At 39.5% G+C, this 25,824-nt stretch overlaps 2 protein-coding genes across 15 annotated transcripts in view; one reads left to right on the forward strand and one right to left on the reverse strand.

Annotated features, from left to right (window-relative positions):
* Positions 1-118: 118 nt before the first annotated feature.
* Positions 119-14,068, reverse strand: LOC129368015 (NACHT, LRR and PYD domains-containing protein 3-like). The gene is made up of 10 exons (XM_055042765.1): positions 13,826-14,068; positions 5,462-5,673; positions 5,112-5,234; positions 4,937-5,008; positions 3,083-4,859; positions 2,270-2,431; positions 2,007-2,180; positions 1,752-1,919; positions 1,106-1,152; positions 119-1,029 (listed from the first exon to the last, which is right to left on the reverse strand). The coding sequence occupies exons 2-10, from the start codon at positions 5,502-5,504 to the stop codon at positions 509-511; spliced, it is 3,087 nt and encodes a 1,028-aa protein (XP_054898740.1). The 5' UTR covers positions 5,505-5,673; positions 13,826-14,068; the 3' UTR covers positions 119-508.
* The window catches only part of LOC129368016 (calcium/calmodulin-dependent protein kinase type II subunit gamma), a 52,587-nt gene continuing 39,753 nt past the window's right edge, over positions 12,991-25,824 (forward strand). For 3 of the 14 annotated variants that reach the window (XM_055042766.1, XM_055042768.1, XM_055042771.1), the window contains exons 1-2: positions 12,992-13,268; positions 19,238-19,332. In XM_055042766.1, coding sequence (XP_054898741.1) covers positions 13,204-13,268; positions 19,238-19,332 — 160 coding nt within the window. In that variant the 5' untranslated portion in view covers positions 12,992-13,203. Of the gene's footprint in view, positions 13,269-19,237; positions 19,333-25,824 lie in introns of all 14 variants that reach the window. The other 11 variants (XM_055042770.1, XM_055042773.1, XM_055042776.1 and 8 more) reach the window with 5 other exon arrangements.

The raw sequence follows: 25,824 nt of genomic DNA on the forward strand, positions 1-25,824 counted from the left end.
GATGCATCAGCAGTTAGAAAATTCCTGTCAGCATCTTTTATTTTTTATTAACTGCTTCATCTAAAATGTAAAAAGAAGTTGACACTAATAATTTCAAAAGGTAATCTAAAATATTTTTTTATTTTATTTGAACCAGGTGAAGCTACAAATGCAAACATTTACAGACGAAGCTTTATCTCTTAAATGACAAATTTTTGGCAGATTTGCATTAATTACTGCTCTGAGTGTCTTGTTGAGATTAACGATTAACTGATTATTAAATTAGTTCACGATTGCTTAAATAATTGATTAATTATTCAGCTGTGTGAAAGTAAAATAAAATTGCAGTTTATAATTCATATTTACACAACTTTTGACATTTTATTACAATTTAAAACAAGGATGTTTTTTTTAATGCTCAGTTCTAATATAAGAAACACATTTTGTTCAACTTTACAAAACAAAAAGACATCAAACATTTCAGTACGTGGCTCAGGCAGCAGTCGATGCGTTTGATTAAACTTCTGGATCAGCATAAAAGAACGGTTGAGTCGACCCATCCAAGATGGAAGCCGGGGTAGACGGGCTCGGTGAAGGTGGTGTGGAAGGTGTGGAGGAGAGTCCGGTCACCACAGGAGACCCTAAAGAAGGACAGCGACCCTGCCGTCCAGTCCAGGTAAACTCCTACTTTATTGGAGTTGGGTGTCGCTGGAACAACGTCGTTCATGCTGCCATGCAGAATCCGGTAGCTGGTTCTGTTGCAGTTCAGGCCCCAGGAGACGTCGTTGCGGCCTAACCAGGGGTCATTGCCCTCTCCTTTCCTCAGCATCCGTCTGTAGGCAACACCGATGCAGACCCTGCCGACCCACTCCGTCTCCCAGTAGCAGCGCCCGGTCAGGCCCTCCGTGCACAACACCTGGGTCCAGTAGTCGAACCTGTCCGGGTGATCCGGATACGAGTTCGTGGTCCAGCGTGTTGCTTTCTGGTTTCCACTGGAAAGAGAAAGATCCCTGTGGGCTGTGTTTGGGTCCAGGGTCAACTTCTTAAGGTCTGATAGGAAAACAAGGGGGGGGAAATGAGTAATTTCTATGAGTCAAGCAATAAAATAAAAATGTTGGCTACTTACATTTCCTCGGACCAGGTTGGATCCTGGATTCACCGCATTGCTCCACACTGAAACAGGTTGCTACATGTTATCTTGGTGCTGTTGGGTTTGGAACCGAAGCGGGTCGAGGAACCAAAAACTGTACTCAAGTAGGAGTAGTGATACTTCAACATATTTTTACTCAACTTAAAGTAAAAGTGGCTGTCCAAAACAAATAAAAAGACTCAAGTAAGATTTAAAAAGTTTAGATGGGTGGTAGTTGGCACTTTTTCCATTCTAATTAACAATTGTTAACAATGTTAATTAACCAAGTTAGTTAATTATTAACAAATTTTAAGTGGAATTAACATTTAATAATTGTTAACAATATCAATTCTTGATTAACATTTATTCATTTTAATTGTTCTTAAGTCATTGTTAATTAACAGCAATTACTTGTTAATTGACATTTAACTTTAATTGCATAAATACTTTAAGCATAATTTTGTTTGCTTTACATAATTATCAATTTTGTAAAGCATATAAAATTGATTTACATACAACATTTCTACATAAAACACTTTATGAGCATGAAGTGAGAAAATGTGAATAGATTACAAGTTTATGAATATGTTTGCACAGAGCGAACGTCAAGCGTTTGAACCCTGGCAGACTGGTGCTTTCCTACCTGAGCGTCTGCAGTGTGCAGCGTGGGTCCTCCAGCAGAGCTGAAAGCAGCATCAGCCCAGAGTTTCCTGGATGGTTGTAGCTCAAGTCCAGCTCTTTCAGATGGGATGAATTCAGTGCAGATGCCAGGAATGTGCAGCCCTCTTCCGTCACTCTGCATCCTGACAAACTTTGACAGAGTTATCTTTCATCAAAATGAGCCGCACAGCAGCAACAGGGAGCCGTTTCTTTACTGAGGAAGTATTGCATGTTTTACCGAAGCCGCTCCAGTTTGCAGAACGAACTCCCCAGTCCGACCGAGAACGATCTCACTCCATCGTCCTGAAAGTCGTTGTCGGTAAGATCCAGGACTTTTAGGCGGCAGGAGGAGGAGCTGATGACTGATGCTATAGTCACCGAGCTGTTCTCTGTTAGGTTGCAGCTTCTTAGTCTTATCAAACAAAAAAATACAAAGACAAAAGTTAAACCCACATATAGTGTCACTTGCATGTCTGTGGAGGAGACAGGTTGGACTTTGACCTCAGTGTCTCCAGCTGGCTGCTCTTCAGCCCGTCAGAGAGTTGCTTCAGTCCTGCGTCTGTCAGGTTGTTGTTGCTCAGGTCCAGCTCTCTAAGTTGGGATGAGCTGATGCCACTGGCCAGATTTTCACAGCACATCGCCGTGAGGTTGCATGCTTTCAAACTGGACCAGAAAAAAAAACAAAACGTGAAAACTGTGCCAAACTGCCTGTATTTCACAACATTGTAGCTAGATGAATATAGTGATGTATAGTGACTTGACTGACAGAGGCTTTACAGTAAGTTCAATGCAGAAAAAAAAAGTATTGGGATTCCTCAAGGTTTTGTGCTTGGCCCATCGTTTTTTCCCATCTTAAGACACAACTGTGCATCCAGAACTAAGGAAAAACTGATCATTAACTCAGCAGAAAGTTTCTATTCACTTTTAACTTATGGTTAAGATCTGCTTAACTAAACACTGGCGCTCCTCAGGGAGATGTGCTTAATCTCTTATTTTTCACTCTCTATAGATTTTTTTAGAAGTAGTTTTTTTTTTTCCCCGTTTTGCTGTGATACACAATCAGCCTCCCATCTTTTTTGGAGTCTCTTGAGTTTGCTTACTTTGTCAGCCATATTGCCTGGACACCATCACGTCTGATGTTCACAAGTGAAGCTTAGGGATTCGTGTCAGGATCATAAAGATCTTGCAAAGCAGTTTTCTATCCATTCTACGTAAAAGTATAGTTATTTCTAAAGCGTTTGTAACTTTTGAGTACCACAATATCATGCACTGAAGTCTCAATCTGAACTAAAAAGATCGTACCACAGGACTTACTTTGCCACTTGGACTGTTTTCACAACAGGCATTAGTCTCAGGAGCCCCTCTTCTGACCTCATGTAGTTACTCAGATCAAACACATTGAGCTCTTCTTCTGACGTCAGCAACATAAAGATCAGTGTGGCCCACTGGGCAGGTGAAAGGGTGGCTTGGTTCAAAATGCCCGAGCTGAAGATGTCCTGAACTTCCTCCACAAGAGAGTGGTCATTCAGCTCATTCAGACAGTGAAAGAGATTGAGGCACCTTTCCGGACACTGGCTGTCTCTGATCCTCCCCTTTATGTGTTGAATGATTTCAGTTCTGGTTCTTTGATGAGTTCTGTTGCTGGTCATTAGATGCTTCAGCAACGTTTGATTGGACTCCAGTGACAGACCCAAAAGGAAGCGCAAAAAGATGTCAAAGTGCCCGTTTTCACACCGCAGTGCCTTTTCTACCGCTTCTTTGTAGAGAATAATCTCTGATGACTCTCTAGACATTAAACGGCGTGACACAGACGACTTCTTGACCAAAACGTTGCTGTTTTCGTTGTGGAATGTGAGGTAGACGTACAGCGCTGCAAAGAATTCTTGAATGCTCAGATGCACAAAGCAGAACATCTTCTCTTCACACACCGTCATCTCCTGGTTGAAGATCTGTGTGTAGACGCCTGAAAACATAGAGGCCTCTGTGACCTTGATGCCATTAATGATGAGGTCACTCTCGTAGAAGATCGGGTGACCCTTCTCCAGCTCTTTGAAAGCAAGTTTACCCAAAGCAAGGAGGTTAGTTCTCACACAGTCGGTAGTGGAGTCTCTTCTTCCCACTCTTTTCTTCATTTTCTCCACATAGAGGGACAAGAATTGGATGTACATCTGTGTGAGACTTCTCGGTGTCTCTTTGCTGTCTTTATCCGCCAGGTTCTTCTCAAGAACACTCGCCGCCATCCAGCAGAAGATTGGTAAGTGGCACATGATGTGAAGACTTCTGCAGGACTTCACGTGTGCAATCACCCGATTTGCTACGGTTTGGTCAGTAATCTTCCTCCTGAAGTACTCTTCTTTCTGCGAGTCGTTGAATCCCCGCACCTCGGTGACCAGATCGATGTACTCAACTGGGATTTGAGCTGAAGCTACTGGTCGAGATGTGATCCAAACGAGAGCCGAGGGAAGCAGGCATCCCCTGATCAGGTTGGTGAGAATCACAGAAACTCTGCTTGGCTTTGTAACGTCTGACAATATTTCACTTTTCTGAAAGTCCAGCGACAGCCGACTCTCATCCAGGCCGTCCAGGATGAAGAGGATTTCGCTTTCAGGCTTGTTAAAGATTTCTGTGTCTTTTATTTCGGGGAAAAACACACAGAGGAGCTCCACCAGACTAAAAGCAGTCTTTTTCATTAAATTCAGCTCTCGAAAGGAGAGGAAAAACACAAAATCTATCTTTGTGTTTGCCTTCTCCTCTGCCCAGTCGAGAGCAAACTTATTGGCCGATACAGTTTTTCCAATACCGGCGACTCCCCTGGTGACCACGGTTCTTATGTGCCTTTCGCCTTGACACTCAAAGAGACGATTGCAGTGGATTAACTTGTCCTGGGTTACAGGTCTCTTCGATGCAGTCTCTATCTGCCTCACTTCGTGCTCTTTGTTAACCATGCCACATCCGCCCTCAGTGATGTAGAGCTCCGTGTAGATCTGATTGAGAGACATCTTATTTGCATCCGTTCCAATCCCTTCATGCAAATGACTGAACTTCCTCCTCAGAGTCGCTTTCACTTTCTGTTGGCATTCGGCTAATTCATCTGAGGAAAACGGTACAAGGTTATTAGGATGTTGCTCAACCATTTTGCATTGACTTTGAGAAAGAGGAAGTGCTTACTTCGATTCTGCTCAGCATTGCCACTGCCTGCAGCGTCTTGGTTCAGAGACTCTATGAAGACATCATTTGATTCTGGAGAACAAAATAAATACAGAATTAAGAGAAAACATTAAAACACTAATGCAGCTAAACTCCTTTATTGAGGTATAGTTAATATGACTTTGAGTATGCCTACCTTTGTCCATTGATATATTAATGTTAATGCTGCCAACGATGGAGCCAACGATGGAAGGAGCCACCACATTGCTGCCGCCTTGAGCAGTGAAGCTGGGCTGGAAATGATGAATTTCAGCCTGAACTGAGGAAATTCCAAAAAAAGACACAGTGAATAATTAAACTCTAAACATTTAGTGACACTTTAAAGGTCTGTCGGCTCAAAGCGTCAAACAAATTCAGTAAATTCATCATGCTTTGAAAAAAAACAATCAAAATCTTTTAGGAGACTTTTTCACTGCTGAGTCGACCTGAACCAGTTGTGTTTTTTTTAAGAGTTTTGACATTCTGAGTTGTTTTTCTCATCCTTACCTCTAGAGTCTTTGACTGCTTCATCTTCAGCCTTTTGCTCCATGTTTCTCGTCCTCAGCTAACACATTTCGCCTCCCCTGACACTTTCTCTGTCGTTTTCTCCCAGAAAGTCACAAAGACAATCTGACAAACTTCCCTTCACATGAATGCAGGCAATTCGTAATGATATCAGGGTAGAAGAGAAGCTTAGCAGCCACTGTCTGTTCCTCACGCTAATGTTTGCATGTGAACGAGAGAGAAGAAAACAGGAAATGTCACAATAGCTCGTCTGAATTACTGACTGCTGAGGAGAGAATGAGCAAACCTCAGCACTTTCGTTTGCTAGAAACCGAAATTTAGTTCAGTAAACTATGCTTCAATGTGTCAATTTGCTTACTGTATGACCAATGAAGGAAACTGAACTTTTATTCAGAAGTAAAAGTACAAATTCAGCCAAGTGAACCTAAAGCAGAAAGAGAAAGAAATCTATGCAATGCGTGAATTCACAGGAACTGTTGTTGAAAATTTACAGTGAAGACACTGATTTAGCTCTGTCTGTGTCGCTCTATTTTAACTAAATATATCATTTGTTGTTCATCAATAACAGATAAAATTATTTCCTGATGATAAATGAAGCAAAAACGAGGGTAAAAAATTGAGAATTGAATCTTATTTATTTCCATCTTGCCTTTGATTTCAAAGGAATCATCAGTGCATTTATCAAATTGAAAATCTTTATTGAGTCTTGATTAAACTGCAATTATTTGAGCAACTAATTTCCAGGAAAATTGTGAACATCACGCATTGTCCCTGGAGGGAAAGCACCAATTTAACAATGATGTTTGTCTAAGAACAGCTTTTTGTCTAACGTTAAGTGACTTCATCCTTAAATCAACGGTTTATGAAAATGTTCATGTGTTTCATTTCCCAGAGCATAATCAAGCACAAGCGTTTTGTGCAACTAGTTGAAGAAAATGCTATCCTAACATTAAATTACAACTAAAGATTTATTTTAAAGAACAATTTAAAACGTCAGTTTTATGAAAACAAACTGAGTTTCTACACATTTTATACAAGAAGGTATAAAATGAAGGAAGATCAGGGTCACTACTAGAAAGGATTAAAAAAAATAAAATAACCTGACAAGCAGGAAGAACATTTTTACTACAGATTCCCATATCATCAAGTTGCTCAAATTATTTAAATTACTGCATTTGAAAGATGTAACTCTTTTCTCCTTTAGTTCTTAAAGACTGTTTTAAAATCAGTGAAATTTTCCTTTAAGACTGAATTTTAAATAAATAAAATTTAATTCAGCAATCATGAGGCCAAACCCTTTATCACTGCAATTCTGACATCTGAACACTAGGTGGAAGCAAAACTCAAGGTTTGGTCTTCTGGTTTTCCTGAGTCTGTTGTGACAAACTGCAATCTTTCTCTTATCAAGATATTTTTCCCTGTAATATCATCATTTTTTCCAAAGAAAGTTTCAGGAAAGACCTGAAAAGAATGAGCCAAACAGATGGTAATGTTGCAAAAAATAAAAGAAAGAGGGGGAGGGAGAGTTGACAAGTTCAAAAGTTCAACAATAATTTGTTTTACAAAAATTAAACTCTTTTGTTTATTAAAAATTTTATACAAACTCAATCCGATTACACATGGAGACAATTTCTATATTTTTATTGCTAGTAAGCGAATGGAATGGAGAAATTCTACTTTTTAACTTGTTCATTGTAAATTCAGGGTTTGATTTAAAATAACTTTGAAACATTTAAATATCACTCTGCATTTCAAAATTCAGATTTTTGTTAAATGTGCTACTCCTGTCTGATTAAAATGAATAGCTATAGCAACACTAGTACAATGTAAGCTGAATGAATCATCTGGTGTTGACCTGTTGATGTGGGGGGATCTCCAAATAAAAATCTGCTTAGGGCCCCAAAAAGGCTTGGGCCGGCCCTGCTTCTAGATGCCTCGTCACAAATTGAAAACGGGATTTCTTCTGGCTTATTAGCAGTACAAAATATGATTTTATGAACAGGATCTACGGTTCTTTTTGGTTTATGTGCAAAAGAAAAGCCAGCGGTTGACATAAATAGACGGATTTCTGCATTTATCAAGAGTGGGAGCTGAGAATGTGTCTGATTTCTGCTGCGACGTTAGAAAAGCCGGCCATCATTTATTCATTCCTGTCCGAGCTGACTGAGCACTCTGGCATTTAATCAGCGATGCCTTGCCTTTTTTTTTTTTTTTTTTTTGCCTCTGTGCAGCCACACAAGTTGACACAAAGTTGCTGCGTCGCTCAGCCATGACAAACTCACTGAGCATCTGGGGGTCAGGGGTCAGAGACTTGTGGCTGCAGGGCGTCACGACAACAGGAGCTGACGGAGGAGAGGCAGTGTTACTCACTCACTCTCTCCTCCACCCAGCATTCAGTGGGATTGTTGCTCCAAAGCTGCGGAGAATGGGAGTGTCATGACTCAACTGTTGGCCCCGGCCGCCCTGTAAGTTGTCATGATGTAGCAGATGGTGTCGTCATCCTCATTAGTCACAACAAAGGAAGAAGTCTGGCCTGAATGCATCAAAGCTGCCGAGACTCTAATTTCACAAACTTGTGTTTACTGGACACATTTGGAGTTTGTTGCAAATGAAACATGAGATGTAAGCTCTGCAAAAAGAAAAAAAAATGTAATAAGCAAAATCCTATGAAGTATTTTGGTCTCGTTTCTTGTGAAAATATCTTAGTGCACTTGAAATGAGACAAAACATGACTTACAAATAACTTTTAGAAGATTGTTTTAAGTTAACAATATAGTAAAAACTTGTAGTTATTACATATATTATAACTTATGTTCTATATATTGTTTAAAAGCTACTTGTAAGTTAATTTTGTCATATTTCAAGGATCCCAAGATTTTTTCACCAACAATTATTTTACTTATTGATTAATCTATCAATTATTTTGACAATTAATTGATTAATTGGATAAAAGATTTTACACATTGTACAGATATTTTATGAAACCAATAAAGAATTTTTTTGTACAATATAAGAAATGTGTTAAAAATAAAATAAACCAACGAGTGAAATTATTTTTAAATTAGAAAATAAACATTTTATTCCCTAAAATACAACAACAGAGCATTCCTTTGGTGAATTTGAACTGGATGAAGCTAACATGATGCCACTTGAGGAGTTCATTATATTTTCAGACAAAAGTATTTTCATCATAAATGCAGAATGTATAAATATATTTTTACAATTTTGGACTGATTATTGCTCTGTAAAAAGTTTTATTTTTCAATAAATTGCCTTTTATTTTAGTTTTTTTCTTCCAGTTTAGGATTAATCCATTTTTAAATTAGTTTGAGTAATTATGATTAATCCAATTAAGCATTTCAGCACTTTAAGATGCTCCTCATGAAACAGGTCAGAAATATGTGAGCATCATTTTTTGCTCACTGGGTTTAAATGATGTGCCTTTTCTCCGAGCTTCCAGCACAACAGTTTGTTGTAGAACAGGCTGCTTCATGCTATTTTGCAGACAGTGGGTGTTTTGTTTTTAAATGTGGAGTGGCATGGGAACAGTAAGTGATGGCAACATAAGTATCTGCCAGGTTTTCCATTACAGAATGAGGAGGGAAGCTAACATCAACTGGTGGCCTGCAGAGGATGGCAAAGCTGCTTACTGTTTCTCAAAGTAACTTCATTTTTATTTCAGTAGGTTAATATAATTGAAGATATGTAGAAAGCTACAATTATTTAATAGATGTGTTTGTTTTTTTTTACTTGAAATCCTGCTGTTGGTGCATAACTCCCTTTTACCAAGAGAGCATCACTTTTTAGCATGTTTTGATCAATCAAATTGTATTTGAATAGCACATTTCAGCAGCAAGGCATTTCAAAGTGCTTCACATCAGAACAAACACAAAATCACAAAGTCATGCATCTTAGAATCAACAATCAAAACGTGACATTAAGTGAAGTGCCATTGTTAAATTTGTAACTGATTACGTTTCAAATTCAACTCTAAACAGTCGGGTTTTTAGTCGAGATTTAAAGGAAGTCCGTGTTTCAGCTGTTTTACAGTTTTCTGGAAGTTTGCTCCAGATTTTTGGTGCATAAAAGCTGAAAGCTGCTTTTCCTCGATTGGTTCCAGTTCTGGGATGCAGAGCAGATCAGAATATGAAGACCTGAGGTCTAGATATGATAGATAGGTAACAACTTGTTTTAGATTTAACCCCCAGAAACAGGAAGTAATGGATAACTAATTAAAAATCATTCTAGAAGGTACAAAATAGAATTATAGATTGCAACAGTAAACATGGATCTTTTGAATAAACTCTAAGTGAGAATGTGCAATGACACAAAATTTGCATTTATGATATTTAATGGATGCTGTATATTTGTGCCACCATCACGGTCTGGGTGCAGTAATGCAATACAAAGAATAAGCCTAACGCTTGCCGGAAAAAAATCGCATAATTTCTCTCAAATTAAATCCTTCTCACTCCTCGTTTCCTCCTCTGCTCTTGTGTTTCTTCTGAACTGGGCAAGGCGTAGTGGTGTGTGGTCGGTGTGAGATAACAAAGGCTGAGGAGTTCACAATTATATAAGTCCTGTGGAGGCTGAGGAGGAAGAGGAGGAGAGGCAGCAGGGTTAGCACGTAGGAAAAGGAGGGCAGGAAAGGGCCAGTGTAGCCTGCGTTGCAGTGCTCATTTGTCTTGCACACCGACAAACACACACACTCTCACACACACACACACACACACACACACGCACACATGCTGGCCTCCTTTTGCTACTCCTCATCACAGATTCAGCAAATACTGCCTCGCAATATCTGAACTTTTCAGTGTTTTATGTTCCCACGCTGACAACCACGCAGAAAGATTTTCAAGTGAAATCACTATTATGCTCATTTTTTCTCTCTCTCTCTTCTCTCTGTCTCTGTCAGAGCTGTTTGCTGTCCCACCTCTGGGCTGGAGTGCTGAGCAGGCAGCCACACACACACACACACACACACACACACACACACACACACACACACACACACACCACACACACACACACACACACACACACACACACACACACACACACACTCTAAGTCTCTAACTGTAACTCTCCAACTCTATAGCTGCCTGCAGCCCCACCCGCCTGTCCTCTGATGGCCTCCCACTCATGCCACATTAAACATTTAGTGAGGCACTCTGGATCTGTGTGACACCATCTTTTAGCGCCGCCAAGCTAACAGCCCTCTGTCTGTGGAAAAAAACATAGGTACACGCCTGTCAGTGGAAACTTGATATAGCGGTCGCAATGTTCCCACTGCCCCTTCCTGTCCCTCTTATTTACCTACAAGTGCACGCTCTCAGTTACGAGGTAAAGTCAGATAAACCTTTAGTCTTTATTCAATAGACACGTAAACTGTGTGGGGTTGGTCTTTTACGTCACAATAAAGTAAAATATCATCAAAAAGTGAATTTGTTTCAGTAATTCAGCTCAAAAAGCAAGCTGACATTTTGTGAAAATGAAAATCCAAAATGTAGTTCCTTAGAAATTTAGCTTATTTAAGAGAAAGGAATTTTTAATACAGAATACTATGCATGGTCTGGCAGACGGTCACAAATATCCTCAACAAAATGTTGAGGATATTTCAGAGTGCATAGAAAGTTGAGGGGAAGGAAAAAAGGCCTGTCTAGACATTGGAAGATGAGCGACACCAGACCCAACAATGCAGTCGAGCTGAAGGTCACTATCCCTTTCAGTACGCCGAGATTTTCTATAAAATATTTTAATTTTGTGCAAACACAAATTTTTAATTCTGCTTAAATGAAAGCATTGCTCAAAAACAGTAATTGTGTATAGAACTTAACAAATTTGAAGTTGTACCTATTTGGAAAACAACTCTCAAGCTTTAACATCCTGGTTGATGTCTTGAAATGTTGCTTCGATATTTCTTTTCCACACAGTTTCCTTGTAACATCATTAGGTCGTATCCAGTGATATACAATCATTTTCAACCCATATTTAATTGAAATTACTCTGGTTAGAGTCTGGCTCAATCCAATCATACAGTCAGATTCAGATATGTCTAGTTTAATTTAATCTATATTGTGGTAAAACAAGGTCAGATTCAGATGGAGAACGTTGTGGCACATCCACAGAATTTATGTTGTAAGCATAAATTCTGTGCTCGGATGGGTTCTGAAGACCTTTGGATTGGGTTTAGTGCAGCTGAAATTGAAACATGAAAACAAGGTGAGGACGACTCAGAGTACAGATATTGGACTCTGGACTTTGTGGACTGGTGCCAGTGGAACCACCTCCTGATCAACAGAACACCAAGGAGCGAATGGCAGGTTTCTGCAGGTGCAGACCCAACCCTGCCTAGTGATTGGTTGTTCCCACGGGGATGTAGCTAGTATATGTATTTAATATAGCAAGGCCTTCAAGAAAAAATAGTTTCTGTCTTTTGTGAATCATTTTGAAAATACAGATGTTGTGCTCCAAAGTGGTTCTGGTGTTGATCAGTTGTTGGTCACACCTGGAACATCCCCAGTCTAGTCAACTCTGAAAGTTTCTATTTTAGTCCAAATTCTGACTCTAGCATTTTGTTTTACAGCCAAAATCAAGACTCATTTAGATCGGTGAACATTTTTCCAATCGGTGAACATATTGCCCATATGTTTCATGTTTTCTGCTTCAGTTTGTTCGGTTGCGTTTTCCAAGGTGGTATTTTGCACGTCTTCATTGGAAGAAGTGGCTGGTTGTGCCACTGTTGTCTTTCTATCATCGCAAACCAGTCTGCATATTGTCCTCTGATCTCTGACATCAACAAAGGCCACTTGTCCACACAATTGCTGCTTTCCTCTTCCAACCAGTCACATACAAATTACCTTTTTGTATTTGCCTTCCTTTCTTCCATTCTAGCAAACAGTTTGAACTTCACTACGCAATGCTTTCCACAGCTAGGATGGATTAAATGTGATCAGCTCTATTTGTGCAAACAGTGCTCCTAATAATGTGAATATGTTGGGAGAAAATGCATGAAGCTTAATTCATTATAAGTTGTAAAAAAACAATCGTGAGGAAAAGCCTGGTCTTCTGTATTTTTTGCCCTCAACCGTGCTCGTTTCATAACCTGTCTGTATGTGATGTGTCTGCTGCAGTGAGCTGTGTCTCCCAGGGGTTGGGTGTATCCCAGCCAGTGCAGTAAAATGCTGTTGGGATCTTCTCTGGTTTATCTGGGAGCATGCATGAGCAGAGCTGGCTCTCCAAACAGCCAGTCGTCTGCACCATCTTTCCCCTTTCGGGAGGAATTTATTATGACTCCCTCTTCTTTATTGTTTCATCTAAATGACTGAAGTGAAGCAAACATTTCACAGCCACCCACGTTTTCAATGACTTCATTAGAACTGGAGGCACTGGGCTCATGCTGCACGTGCCTATTCTCGCGAGAATTTCTCCCCCCCATTTCTTTTTTTTTTTTTTTTGACGACACACACATACACACACACACACACACATCATCATCACTCCTCCTCCTCCTCCGACCCCTCCCTTTCCGTATCTGCTCGCCTCTCTCCTCTCTTTTCAGTCTTGCCTGGCTGTCGGAAAGGTGCTCCAGTATCGGAGGCTAGGCTACCCTCCTCTCGGACCCCCCTCCCCCGTACGAGAGCCAGCCGCCGTCGAATCCCCCCCCCCCTCCGCCCAAGGCTAGGGCTCCCCACCCCTCTGTCTCTCTCGCGGCTCCAACCATGGCGACCACCGCTACTTCCACCCGGTTCACCGACGAGTACCAGCTGTACGAGGAGCTCGGGAAGTAAGCAGCATCGTGTTTGGCTTGTCGTTTTGTCCCCCACCCCCGCAGCAGCAGCAGCCTAGCTTGAACATTATTTCTGTTTAGCCTGCTTAGCAGGTGATATCTGGCACAAAATGCGCATTGGGCGAGTTTTGGTGATTTGTTTGTGTGTTTTAGAGCCGGGCTGCTTATTGTCGCGGGCTAAAACAGCCGCTCGGTGTCGGCTAACTGAACTAGCATCTCCCGCAGTAACGGTCGCGCTACAATGGCTGATATTGATAAACTAGCCGAGTTAGCCCGCTCCCGTTTCGCCTCTAAAGATGAGATAATCACACGGAGGATGGCGCAGTGACAGCTGTTCGCCCTTCCGTGTTCGGCAGCCGGTATTTTCTGGTCTGCCGGAGCCGCCAGCGGGGCCCCGGGAGACTCCGGAGCCGCAGCCCTCTGACATTTAACCGGCCCGCTTTGGTCCGCAACAGTCTGACAGCTCGGTGTACCTGCGGCTAACTAGGCCGGCCACTGCTCATAGTTTCCCCCCTAAAATAATTTCTATAATCACGTTGAGTTTGGCTACGTACCCCTGAATTGTTAGATCAGGAAGTTATTCGTTGCTGGTTGTGCGAATACTGTCAGTACCCCGACCGACACCGAGCTGACCATCAGTTGTCAATAAACGCTTTCTCCTTACGGATCCGTCGCACAGCTGCTTCTCCGCGATTGTGGCCCCTTACCGGGTAGGAGGCAGGGCTGCTTTCTCGGTATTGTGATGACTGTAACACTCAATTATGTGACCCAAATACTGAACCATTTTATCACCTCTGGTGAATGTTTAATCGGACTTTAACCCTTAAGGGGCTTTATTACTGTTTGTCACTATTTAAAAAAAATTAATACAAGATGCATTAAATTTGACAGGAGTGATTCCTTGTCAAGTATCTGTTGTTGACGAACTGTACTTTCATTTTTGGCAATTTCATGTTTTTTGAGGTATTGTTTGATTTTCAGAATAACATTTTATTTTTTTATATACCACAAAACAAAATGTAAACAAAGATTTGCGACTCTCGGCTAAACTAAAACGCATCACTTCATAAAAAGTACATCAGACTGATTATAATTATGGTTGAGGGAATCAATTACAACATTAATCTAAAGTGATCCAAGTTGGCAAAGTTTTCATAGTGTTGCATGTCAAAACTACGTTATCTGAACGAGCATAAAGATTTTCACTTGATTCTAACATTATCCATGTTGGTTAAATTCACATTTTTTAAACGTTGAAATTCTGCAGTCAGATCGATTCCTTTCATTTACATTGTTCTTTTTTTGTTGAATAACTTACAATTTTTATTAGCAGCTAAGTTGTTAAATGGCTGGTAATCTATTTGCAGCATTACTCTTGTTCAAAAATCAGATTTTCCTCATTAAAATATCAACAGAGGAAAATTTTGTCTTGAAACAAAATATTCAGGGTTTTTTTTTTTTAAGTTAACCTTACCATTATATCCTGAAATACTGATATTAAATGGTTAAAAAAACAGGAAATGTGTTAATTAGTCTAATTAGTAGGGATGCTTCGATCACTGATCATTACTGATCACCTGGATTGGCGGTTAATTTTTTGTATTATTTATAAATAATATTATGTGATTTGGCAATAAATTCACCTAATTTAGACATAAAACATGCAAAATACTTGCAGACACAATACAGCAGCTCTTCTGTCAAAACAACGGCTGAAAAACCTTCAATTAGTAAAATAATATTTAACATTAAAGTTCTCTGTACCATAAATCATACATGAGTCAAATAAATATCACAAATGAATAATGTCAAGAAAAAGGGGAAACATTAATTTAATGTTAAACGCACGTTGCATCAAAATAAACAATCCTGAGTTACTAAATCAAAATGTCCTGAGAGCACGGCTAATTATTCCATACTGGTTCTGATTGGCCAGCTGATTAATGCTGGTTCTGATTGGCATAGCAATTCTGCAGGACACAGGGAGGAAACAGTGAAGATTGATTATTTCCCCAAGAGATTATCTGTCTCATGTTTGTACATGGCTAACATCTTATGTAAAATATATATTTTTTCTGTTTTGTTTAAGTTGCATGCTGCAGCTTTAAGCAGACGTTCAGTGTGAGAGTTCACTGCCGGGTGGAGCAGAAACGCCCTGTCTGCTACCAGTAGCGCGTAGCGGCGGTCCAGAAGCGGGAGCAGAACCCAGGATTTTACACCGCCTGCTCGAAGACTTAAATTACTTTTCGGGTTATTTGTTTAGCTTTCTGACCGTCATGCTGTTCCAGGCGAGTCTAGGTAGTTTTGTGCTGCTGTAATGACAGAGTGATCGCTCCGGATGTCTTTTTTTACCTGCAGTGACCCTTGATATAGCCAAACTCCGTCAAATATTTGTTTTTTTGAAATATTGAGACTTGTTGTGATGCGTTTTGACATGCTTCACTCCCAAAGTATTTTCCCACTTTCACTCTCTTTCACTCCAGATTTGACTTGTTTATTCCACTTTGCATGATTGTCAAGTAGAAAAAAGGTTTCACAAATCTGTGTGTTTGTAAACCAGTATGAAATTATCCAGTCCAGATTCATTCAACCAGATCAAATTTTTAACTAGAGATCATCAAATGCAGTCCATCTCATCAAATAAAGCCCTGCTTTATATTCCTTTAGCTTAGAGCTCATAGACTACAAGAAAATGAAATGCCTACTTATCATTTCATACTTCTTAGAAATCGTTTGTCTGATGCAGGTTTTTTTTACAAGTGTTTTGTGTTGTCCATCCTGGTGAACAGTTTGTGAGCAGACTGTCAACTGATTTTTGTCTGAAACGTAGACTTTGTCAAACTTGAAGCATTAGCGTTCATATTCTGAACTTTTGTAAGATGATTTTTCTCGTCTGCAAGAAAATGTTGAGAATGTTGAGATTAGAGCTGCAAAGTAAGTTGAATTGCAAAAAAGCCTTAAACTGCCATATTTGATAGTGTATTGTATTTTAAGTTGCAGGCCAGGCACATTTCAGTAATGTGCCTGGCCTGTTAGATGGGTGTTCACTTCCCTCTCACGCTAAATGTGTGTTTGCAGTTTCTGTTGCTAAAACTAATAAAACTGTGATTAAATAAAGCCAGTAACGTGAATTGACAGTCATTTTAGCCATGCATAAATTTTCATGTGTAACAAGAAGCCACCGAGTTATTTATTTGGTGCAATTTTCACCTCCGTAGATGCCCACTTGTTATTTAAACACCGTCCAACTCACAATTTTTACGTCAATGAGCCTCAGAACGAGGCCGTCATAAAGCAGAGTTGGCGAGGAATGGCAAAATGGAATGTGGCGTGAACTATGCTCCATTAAAAACTAACTGCTGGTATTTGCTGCTTCTGCGCTGTCAGGCTCTTTATGTTACATTTGTGGCCAAATCACGAAGCCTTGTTGTGAAACTAGACTGTGGATGAATTTGTCCAAGATGAGAGTGAAAGGACATCGTGTTGGGAAAGAATTAAAGATATTGTGCTACATTCAGTAATCAGGTTTAACTGTGGAAAATTGTGCGTGCTGAAAAGCTTAACATCTCAAGAGTGATTACCAACTTTGTAAAATCTGTCTTATCTTGGGCACAATGGCATGTTAAACATTTTTATCGCTAATAAAAGAAATAATTAACCAATATTGTCCATAATTATGGAAAACTCTTATTTTTTGACAAGTATTGAGAAATTTGACAATAGATTGGTGTTTTTTACTTGGTGTCCTTAGACAAGAGGGATAAAAATCCTTAGTAATACAATAATCACAATTTGTTAGAGAGAATTGATAATTATTGTTTTTTTTCCTTCATTAACTCACATTAAGCTGGTGATGACTTGTTTATTTCAGTCTGCCTCGATACTTGCAGTGCAGCCATTGTTCCCGAAGCGAGGCGTGCTCTACATGCCTGCTATGTCTTGAAAGAGCTTTCCAGTAATGCTTCATCTGGTCATATAAGTTGATGTGGACTTAACATTTTCTCACCGTTTGTGGTATGCAGTGCTAGTTAAGATGCTGTTGGTTGGCGTTTGCAAAGTAGCCAATCCAGAAGCACCATTTATTTTCCTTGGTGCTGATTGGCTGAACTTCCATGAGCGGTAATGAGTAAGATTGCCGAAAGTAGGTCGTCTCAAGTATTTGTTGATTTTAGCTAGTCATGTGAGAAATCACAGTTTCTCATACAATTTCTTTTTTCAATTGATAATTATGATAAAATCAAAATTTATTAAGAGGTTTGCTGATAAAAGGAAGTTATTCTCACTAACCAAGTTGTATGTACTTTCCAGTCTAAAGTTGCTGCATTTTAGGACAGAGTAAAACTGCCAGTAATTACTAGTGAAGAGCCACTGATCTAGTGATCAGTTAGTCTGAAATGCAAACAAAATAATTAACAAAACAGAATCATTTCAGACGCTGTAAGTTCTTGGGTCTTTCATCAGAATCCTAATTAATATTGTACAGGTGACTCAATGCTTATACCAGTGAACGGCACCTACTTTTTGCCCATTGGCTCTATGACATTGCAGTGCTACAGCTACTCATCTACTACGTCTTGAAACTACAAAGTATCATTCATATTACTAAAGACTCACATGGCAATTGTTGGACTGCGGTTTTTCTTTATACAATCTCGTTTTAAAAAATTTAAGCCTGATTCTAAACTGAAAATGTTTCCTTTTCAGTTTCTTTAAACAATTTCTTTATACCAATTTCTGGCTTACTTTCAGGTTTAAAAACCAGGTTCCAACTTGGGATGATTCAGATTTTTCCATATCCAGTCTGGAATAATCTGCTTATAATGATCTCTGGTTGGCTGATTGGTGCATCTCCAGACAACGTGGGAGGAGATTATGCAAAATGTTGGATTTTAAGTTGCCAAAACTCTTTTCAGGTCACAAAATCTAAATGCTAACAGACTTTGTAACAATAAAACGCAAATCAGGCTGCTAGTGTAAGGTTTCTCCCCTTTTCTTTTACCTAAATCATCAGCAACAGCAGCAGCCAGAGGAGGAGGAGGACATTGCTCCTATAAAGATATACTGTCCTTAATTTGCAGCTGCCATTTCCACTCTGCCCCCTGTAATTGAGATAAATCAATGGCACCAATAGTGCAGCCGGTGTACACACCTACACATCGCCCAAAGTGGATCTGGCCTCCGCTGGCCCTGAATCTCCCCTGGACTTGACTCTGCTTTTGTCTCAGCGATCATTATGTTAATGCATTTTGTATGTGTATATATATATATATATATATATATATATATATATATATATATATATATACATATAGATATATATTATTTTTTTTTTTCTCTCTGTCGCAGTCTATTACTATCGAGGGACTGACTTGTACTTGTGTCACCTGCCACCTCTCATTTGCTGTTAAATAATTGAAGGTCTGAGCAGAGTACAGCAGAAAGTAGCAGCGGGTCGCTCGTCGTTAGGGATAATGAAAGTTGCCTTCATATGACAGGAAAGCTAGAAAACCTGCTGATCACAAGCTGCTGTAATTGTTTTCCAAAATACCTGCAAATCTTTTTCTGGCCCAAAGTGACATTCAAGCTTTTGTGTCTGAGCATATTTATATCTGTGTTATGTTTGCTTTTGAAAACTGATTTTAAGGTTGTTGTTTTTTTTTTCCCCCTCCCTCTGGTTAGTTTTCTAAAACGTTGAAATAATTGCAGATGATCTTAACAAATGTAATATTATTGTTGCTTTATCTCATCATTTTATCTCCTCTACTCTGAGGCCCCGATAGCAATGACTGTGTAAAAAAAAAAAAAAAAAAAAAGTGTTTGTGTGAGCAAACGAGGGGGAACATTCAAAAACAAACCACTGTGACTAGGCTGGAGCGCTGCTTCAAATGTCACACTTTGTTGAGTGTGAGAGGGGAGCGCGTTTGAAAAGGAACTAATCTTTGGTTGTTTATGCCCTTTGTTCATAGGGGAGCTTTTTCAGTGGTGCGTAGGTGTGTAAAGAAGTCATCAGGACAGGAGTATGCTGCAAAAATCATCAACACTAAGAAGCTTTCTGCAAGAGGTATGGCATACCCCCAAACACACACACACACAAATAATGTGCATGCTTGATTTGATTTGTTTGCTTTAAATGTTAAGAATTTGTTTTGTTAAACAAATGGCTCCTCATTTAAAAAAATAAACAAAAGTGAAAGTGTCTTTACAGGTACACCTACATAAGTTTGAATATCGTTTATTCATTTCAGAGATTCGATTCGAAAAGTGAAACTCACACATCATCCATTGCACAAAGTAATATATTTCAAATGTTGGTTTTTGTTACGGCAACAATCTGTTTCTCATGAATTAGAATATGTTTCAAGTCTATTAAAAAACTGAGGAATTTTTAACAGACCACATTAAAAAATGTCAGTACAGTACATTAAGGCTCCTTTTGCTTGCTTTATGGCATCTTGACAGCGTGGCATGTAGGTGATCAGCCCGTGGCTCTGCTGAGGTGTTAAGTAAGCCCAGGTTGCTTTTACAGCAGCCTTCAGCTTGGCTGTGTTGTTGGGTCAGATACCATGCTCATTAATCCAGGTATTGGTACTTTTAACAGCGTGCACTGAAGCCAAGTCCTGCTGGAAAATGAAATCAGCATCTCCATAAAGCTCGTCAGCAGAGAGAAGGCTGAAGTGCTCTAAGATTTCCTGGTAAACGGCTGCATTGACGTTTAACTTTGTAAAGCACAGTGGACCAACATGAGTCGATGACATGGCTCTGCAAATTAGTACCGTCTGTGGAAACTTAAACCTGGATTCTGTGCCTCTTCACTCCTTCTCCAGACTCATTTGGTTTCCAAATGAAATGCAAACACAAGGAATGTGACAGTTGTAGGCCAAGACTTAGATCCGTTGTATGTGTGTGCTGACTCATGAAGCACCGTCTCCAGTCTCAGTCTTTTCTTCACAGTTTTCTAAAGGCTGCAGTCATCTGTTATTTTGCACTTGGGCTGAAACGATACATCAGATTAATTGTGATGAATCAGTTATTGAAGCAATAAACAACTAATTTAGCAATCGATTAGTTAGTAGGAGTATAAAGACAAAAAAAATGGCCAATTTATGCTGTATATTATGAGCAGAAATTAAGCCAAAAAAATAAACATTTTGTATTTAAGACCATAGGAAAAACTTTTTTTATATCCAGAACTGGTTGCAAAATATGAGCTTCACCTGGTTCAAATTCTGTCAAAAAACAAACTCTTTCCTACTAAGCACCTTTTGCTATAAATTTTTAACTTGTTAATCTAAAAAATAGTCAACAGATCAGCCTGTATTGATAAACTGAGCAGAAAATGACTGAACTTTTCATATGTTGAGGTTGATAAGCATTTTCTAGCTGCAGAAGGATTCCTTGCTACATACTAAAGGAAAGCTGTTATTACATTGTTAGGCAATAAAATGTTTAATTGAATTATATGCTTATTTGCATTTTTTGCATAAAAAGACTTAAATTAGAAGTCTGCAAAATGTGCCAATTAATCGTCAGAATAATCAATAGCTTAATCTATTACTAAAATAACTATTTGTGGCCCAGTTTTGCACCATTTTTGTTATTCCATGTTTTCCTTCAGCTCAACTTTCCACTGATATGCTTGTACACTTCACCGTGTGAAGCTTCTTCAGGAGTGACCTTTTCTGGCTTATCCTCCTAATGGAGGGTATGAGTGTCTGTCTACTGGACAACTGTAGAGTCAGCAGTCTTCCTCTTGATTGTGTCGGCCGTAACTTAACATTTCTCAACATTTCAAATATTGCTGGCCAATAAATTGTCCCAGTAATTATTGCTATAAATTATAGCATTGCTTTTAAGTGATATATTGATAATAATAATGCTAGCTTGCCCTTTCAAAGACCAATAAACTATAATTTTTGTAAATAACATTTAACAGTAGAACCAGAAGATGTTTTAAATATCCGAAATAAAACAGAAATATAAACCACTTACTACTGACACCATAAAAAAAATGGATTATAATGTCTTTGTAAACAAAATTTTTCTTACAAAAACATTAATCAGAATGAAACATATCAAGCTCATTTTAATTAATCATGTAATTAATTAATTAATTGCTTATTGCGAAAGGCTTATTTTTAAGATCCACCTGATCTAAACACTTTTACATTAAATTATTTTATGAGTGTCCAAGTAATGCAGATTAATAGTATAATGAAGTGGCTGCTTTATCCACATTAAGATTTCATACAGTTTGCAGCTGTCGGATTAAAGGCAAAGTCACTGCAGTTCTAACAGCAGAGGACATATTTTATTAAGCTGTTGGCTGTCAGGTCTTATCAGCAACTTTTTAATCGTTTATTGATGGTCTTTAGAAACAGCTAATTGAATAAGTTGCTGTAGCTGCTCCAATATGCAATTGCACCACCGTTGTACAATCAATCGATTCAGGCTCATCGAGATCCGAAAGTAAATGACGAGACATAAACATTTTCATGTGTCTGAGAAGATTTATCTTTTTACGTTGTCCTGTGTGTGTTGTACGTACTCGTGGAGTTCACTGACATCTGTTGTGGTTCGTAATGATGATGAAATATCTCTCTGCGTTCTTCTGTTTCGGATCTGGCAAATTAAAGATCCAGATCTCCTCGTAGTTTTCACACACACCTGGGCCTCTTTGTTCTTTCCTGCCTCCTCTTATTAGCTTCTCACCTCTCCCTCATTGCCCGTCTCTGGTCTTTCTGGGCAGGGAGATTGGTTTGTATTGAGGCTAATCCACTTATCCTCAATGTATCTTCATCAACCACTAAGACCCCACAGTATCCATAGGCGCCTCCCTGTTTGCCCTGTTGTTGACTGTGATGGTATTTGTCTGCGTGAAGGAGACGAAGAGAGCACAGAGTGTTGCTAATAGTGCATGTCTGTTTGGTGCGAGTTTGTAATGCTATTATTGCTCCATCCGTACCATCAAGTGTCCACATAGTGCAGCTTCTAGTATTAATGTCCCAGCCATGAAAAGTAAGAGCTCAGCAGAAAGCTGTGGGCTCTTTGCAGAGGCAGAAAGTAAAGAGGAGGTGTGTGTGTGTGTCTGCTTAGAGAAGAGGATGAATTTTAAAAGCAAAGTTCAATGATGCCTCTCTCCAAAGAAGCATGATAAAGGGAATTGTAATAATAAATGATAGAATCTGTAGATTTAGTTATGTAGATGGACAACTTTACAGTCGGATACATGCAAAGAAAAACATTCTGCATGGGAAGATTTGAGTATTTTTTCACCCTTGTGAGGTGAGTGTGGCCTCTTGCTTGGCCTGGTGGGTAAGTCTGTCAAAGCTCTGCTAAACACTGCAGTAATCTGAGGAAGGGGTGGGGGAAGGAGGTAAAGGAGTACCACTGGGAGTATACAAGGGCAACGACATACTCATACCTGTCAAGTGTCCCGTTTTGGCCGGGAAACTACCATATTTTACCCCTCTGTCCCTGCGTGTTCCCATGTTAGAATTTTCCCATAAATTTCCTATATTAGAGTAATTATGCCCTGTTACAAAAGTTTAATCCACTGTTGACATGTCTTGGCGTGTTTTTCTTTTGAGCCGCCTCTAAATGCAAGATGAGCTCCAGTTTTACACCTGCGACGGAGACACGCTGCTGCTGTGCAGAGCTGCACAGGTGTGTCTTAGAATTATGACAGCAAACAAGCACAAGGAAAAAATATCTTTGCATGTTTTTCCCTTCAAGCTAACAGACAGAGTTGATTAATGCTGTTCATTGCAGATAATGTTAGATAAATGATGATGCCAATATTATCACTTTAAGCTTGTTGAAGAGAATAGGCTACTCATTTTGTTGTTCTCTAAGTGAATAAGTGGGCAGTACTAGTGGCATTTACTTGAGTAACATTTTGGGGGAAAATGCACTTATGAGCTCAGTTTTACTGCTCTGTGCTTCTTAATATTTGTATTGCTACTCTTACTTGAGTAGATTAATTTTGCATTTAAAGAAATAGACATCAAAGATTAGAAACATTAGATTCTTAGGTTTCTGCAAGATATGAGCGAATATTTATGCAAAGTTAAGCATAATTACTCAACTTTTACTTATGTTACCCAACCCACCTCCCTCCCCACATCCCCACTCTCAGCCCCACCCCAAAACCCCGCTCCGACAACAACAGGGGACGGTTTCCAGAATCCTCAAGTCCAAAACTTGACAGGTATGCATACTAGAAAATCTTCAGATTTTGGCAAGTTTTTTTATTCACAAATTTTTCTCATCTATTACACTGCTTCCAGTTTTCCATCCAAAAACTTAACAATCCTTTGCAATATCAATACTGCACACACTATTATTTGTGAAATTTGTGATGCTGTATATTAATGCAGTGCTATTAGTTGGCTAATTAACCAGGTAACCAATACTCAGTAAGGCTCTGGTATTAATACGATGATCAGTTGGGACTAAGGGGCGCAAAGTGTTGCGATTACTGAGCAACACTTTGCTCAGTAATCGTCCACTAGAAATATTCACATCCAAATATATTGAGTTCATGTCAAATAATTGGTGGATTGGCTTTTCTGTCTTAAATAAAAATATCTTGTTATAAAATGTTATTTTGTATTTTTGTAGTCCATGAAAATGTAGCATTTTAATTGGAAATTATCAAACCATGAAAATTATGAACTGGCCCCTGCCTAGATGTACATTAGTTACTTTTATATGATGGCACTAAAAAGCGTAGGTGTAATGTGAGCATCTGAGCAGAATGAATGCTCTAATTCAGTTGTTGAAGTGACACTGGAAACTGGGCCCTTGCTGCATTGTCTGCAGCAACTGTGTGCCGAGGCAGAGAGGGAGGGTAAGATTGAACATTTATTTTATCGCACAACCTCAGTTTCTTGTCATAAAGTTGCCACTCTTACTAATTACTTTTGAGTTGTTTCAATCTTCAGCTCATGTTGTCAAATTCTCTTTATCCAATTTTCATTAGTGGTCTTTGTATCCGAGTACATCTCTGATTTGTGTAGCCATTAGATCCTTGGTGTTTATTAATAGTATCAGCAGAGATGCACAGATTCTACATAATGTGCCTGATACTGGACACTTTGTCTTTTGTAGAACAAACTGATGAATGCATGATTTGATGGCATAAAAATTCAGCCTGCCTCTGTCACACCACTGACTCGCGAGGCGAGGTCGTGACAGACCCGCTTCGCCTGACTTTCACTTAGGCAAGTCAGCTTTGTGGATGGGGGGAGTGATGAAGAATGGTTTGTGAAACTCGCCTTCAGCAAGGTTTACAAATGTAACAAGACTCAGAAATCAAGTCTGACAAGAAGAGTAACGAGGTGAGATGTAGAATTTACATTTTAAGGTGTTTACAGATTTGCAGTTTTGATGCTATAATTGAGACCACCAGTTAGAATAAAATGTTTGTTGAGTGGAGATATTTTGCATTGCAATGATTTTTTTTCTGTCTTTAATGTTGGCATCTTGAAGCAGTACCTCTCTTAAACCTGGCGCACACAAATTGAATGTAGATGCATTCATTTTTTGTTTAGGCAAATCAGGACCTATGCAGCTATCTTTAGAGAGAATGCCAAACCTCGTCCCTGAATGACTGGCACATTATTAGCATCGCGTTTCCTCAGCTGTTTTGACAGCATTTCCTCGTCCCAACAGCTTGGATCAAACTCACCCAAAACAGACTGAGCTGAATTCACGAGCCTTCAGTTGAACTGTCAACTTTGTGTGGCTGATAAAGGGGTGTATATGCATGTGTGTGACTGTGGGGTTCTCTCCATCCTCCGCAGCTAATGTAAGATGGCTATGGGCCTGCCCCGTGGCAAAGCAGATGGCCAATTAGAGAGCAGCAGGAAGTGCCAGTAATTACCCTCCAGCCCTCTCTTTCCTGCCTTCCTTTACCACCCTCTTTCTCTCTTTCTTCATCACACACCAACAAATAAGAAGATTGAATGAATTAGTGCTGCAGTGACACTGCACTGTGGTAGACAGTTTTACAAACGCGCACGCACAGGAAAACTGTGATCCTCTTCCAGCAAATGGACGCTCCACGTAATCCTCCCTCTATCTCTTTCTCTGCCTATCTCTCCATCCTGCGTCACCGGTGTAATTAGGAGATGGTTCAGGTCTCTGTCATTCAGTCGCTTCCTCACAGTTGAGGGAAATGCACACCTACAGGAAGGTTAGTTGAAGGTTCTTGAAGATCATACTTGGAACTCCTGTCCTCAACTTTAAACTCACTTTATCAACAAGTTGAGAAGTGTTTAAACTGCAGGGGCAGTGAGATAAGTGATGGGTGATGGTTTTGCTGCAACATGTGAATTTTATTAGGGGTTGCTGCTGCTCTGGGGAAATGAATGCAAATCTTAGCCAGCCGGCCTCTGTGTCATGTAATCGCCATGGAGCTGTGTGGAGTTAGTTGGCTTAACCACAGTGATAAAACACGCAGATCTACACACATCGACTTATAATGCGTCCTCCTCACACTTACACCACCTGACTCATGACCTCAGCTCCTGCTTCACTGGGGTTTTGTTTT

Source organism: Poeciliopsis prolifica, unplaced genomic scaffold (genome assembly GCF_027474105.1).
Source record: "Poeciliopsis prolifica strain line A6 unplaced genomic scaffold, Auburn_PproV2 SCAFFOLD018, whole genome shotgun sequence".
Taxonomy (NCBI): Eukaryota; Metazoa; Chordata; class Actinopteri; order Cyprinodontiformes; family Poeciliidae; genus Poeciliopsis; species Poeciliopsis prolifica.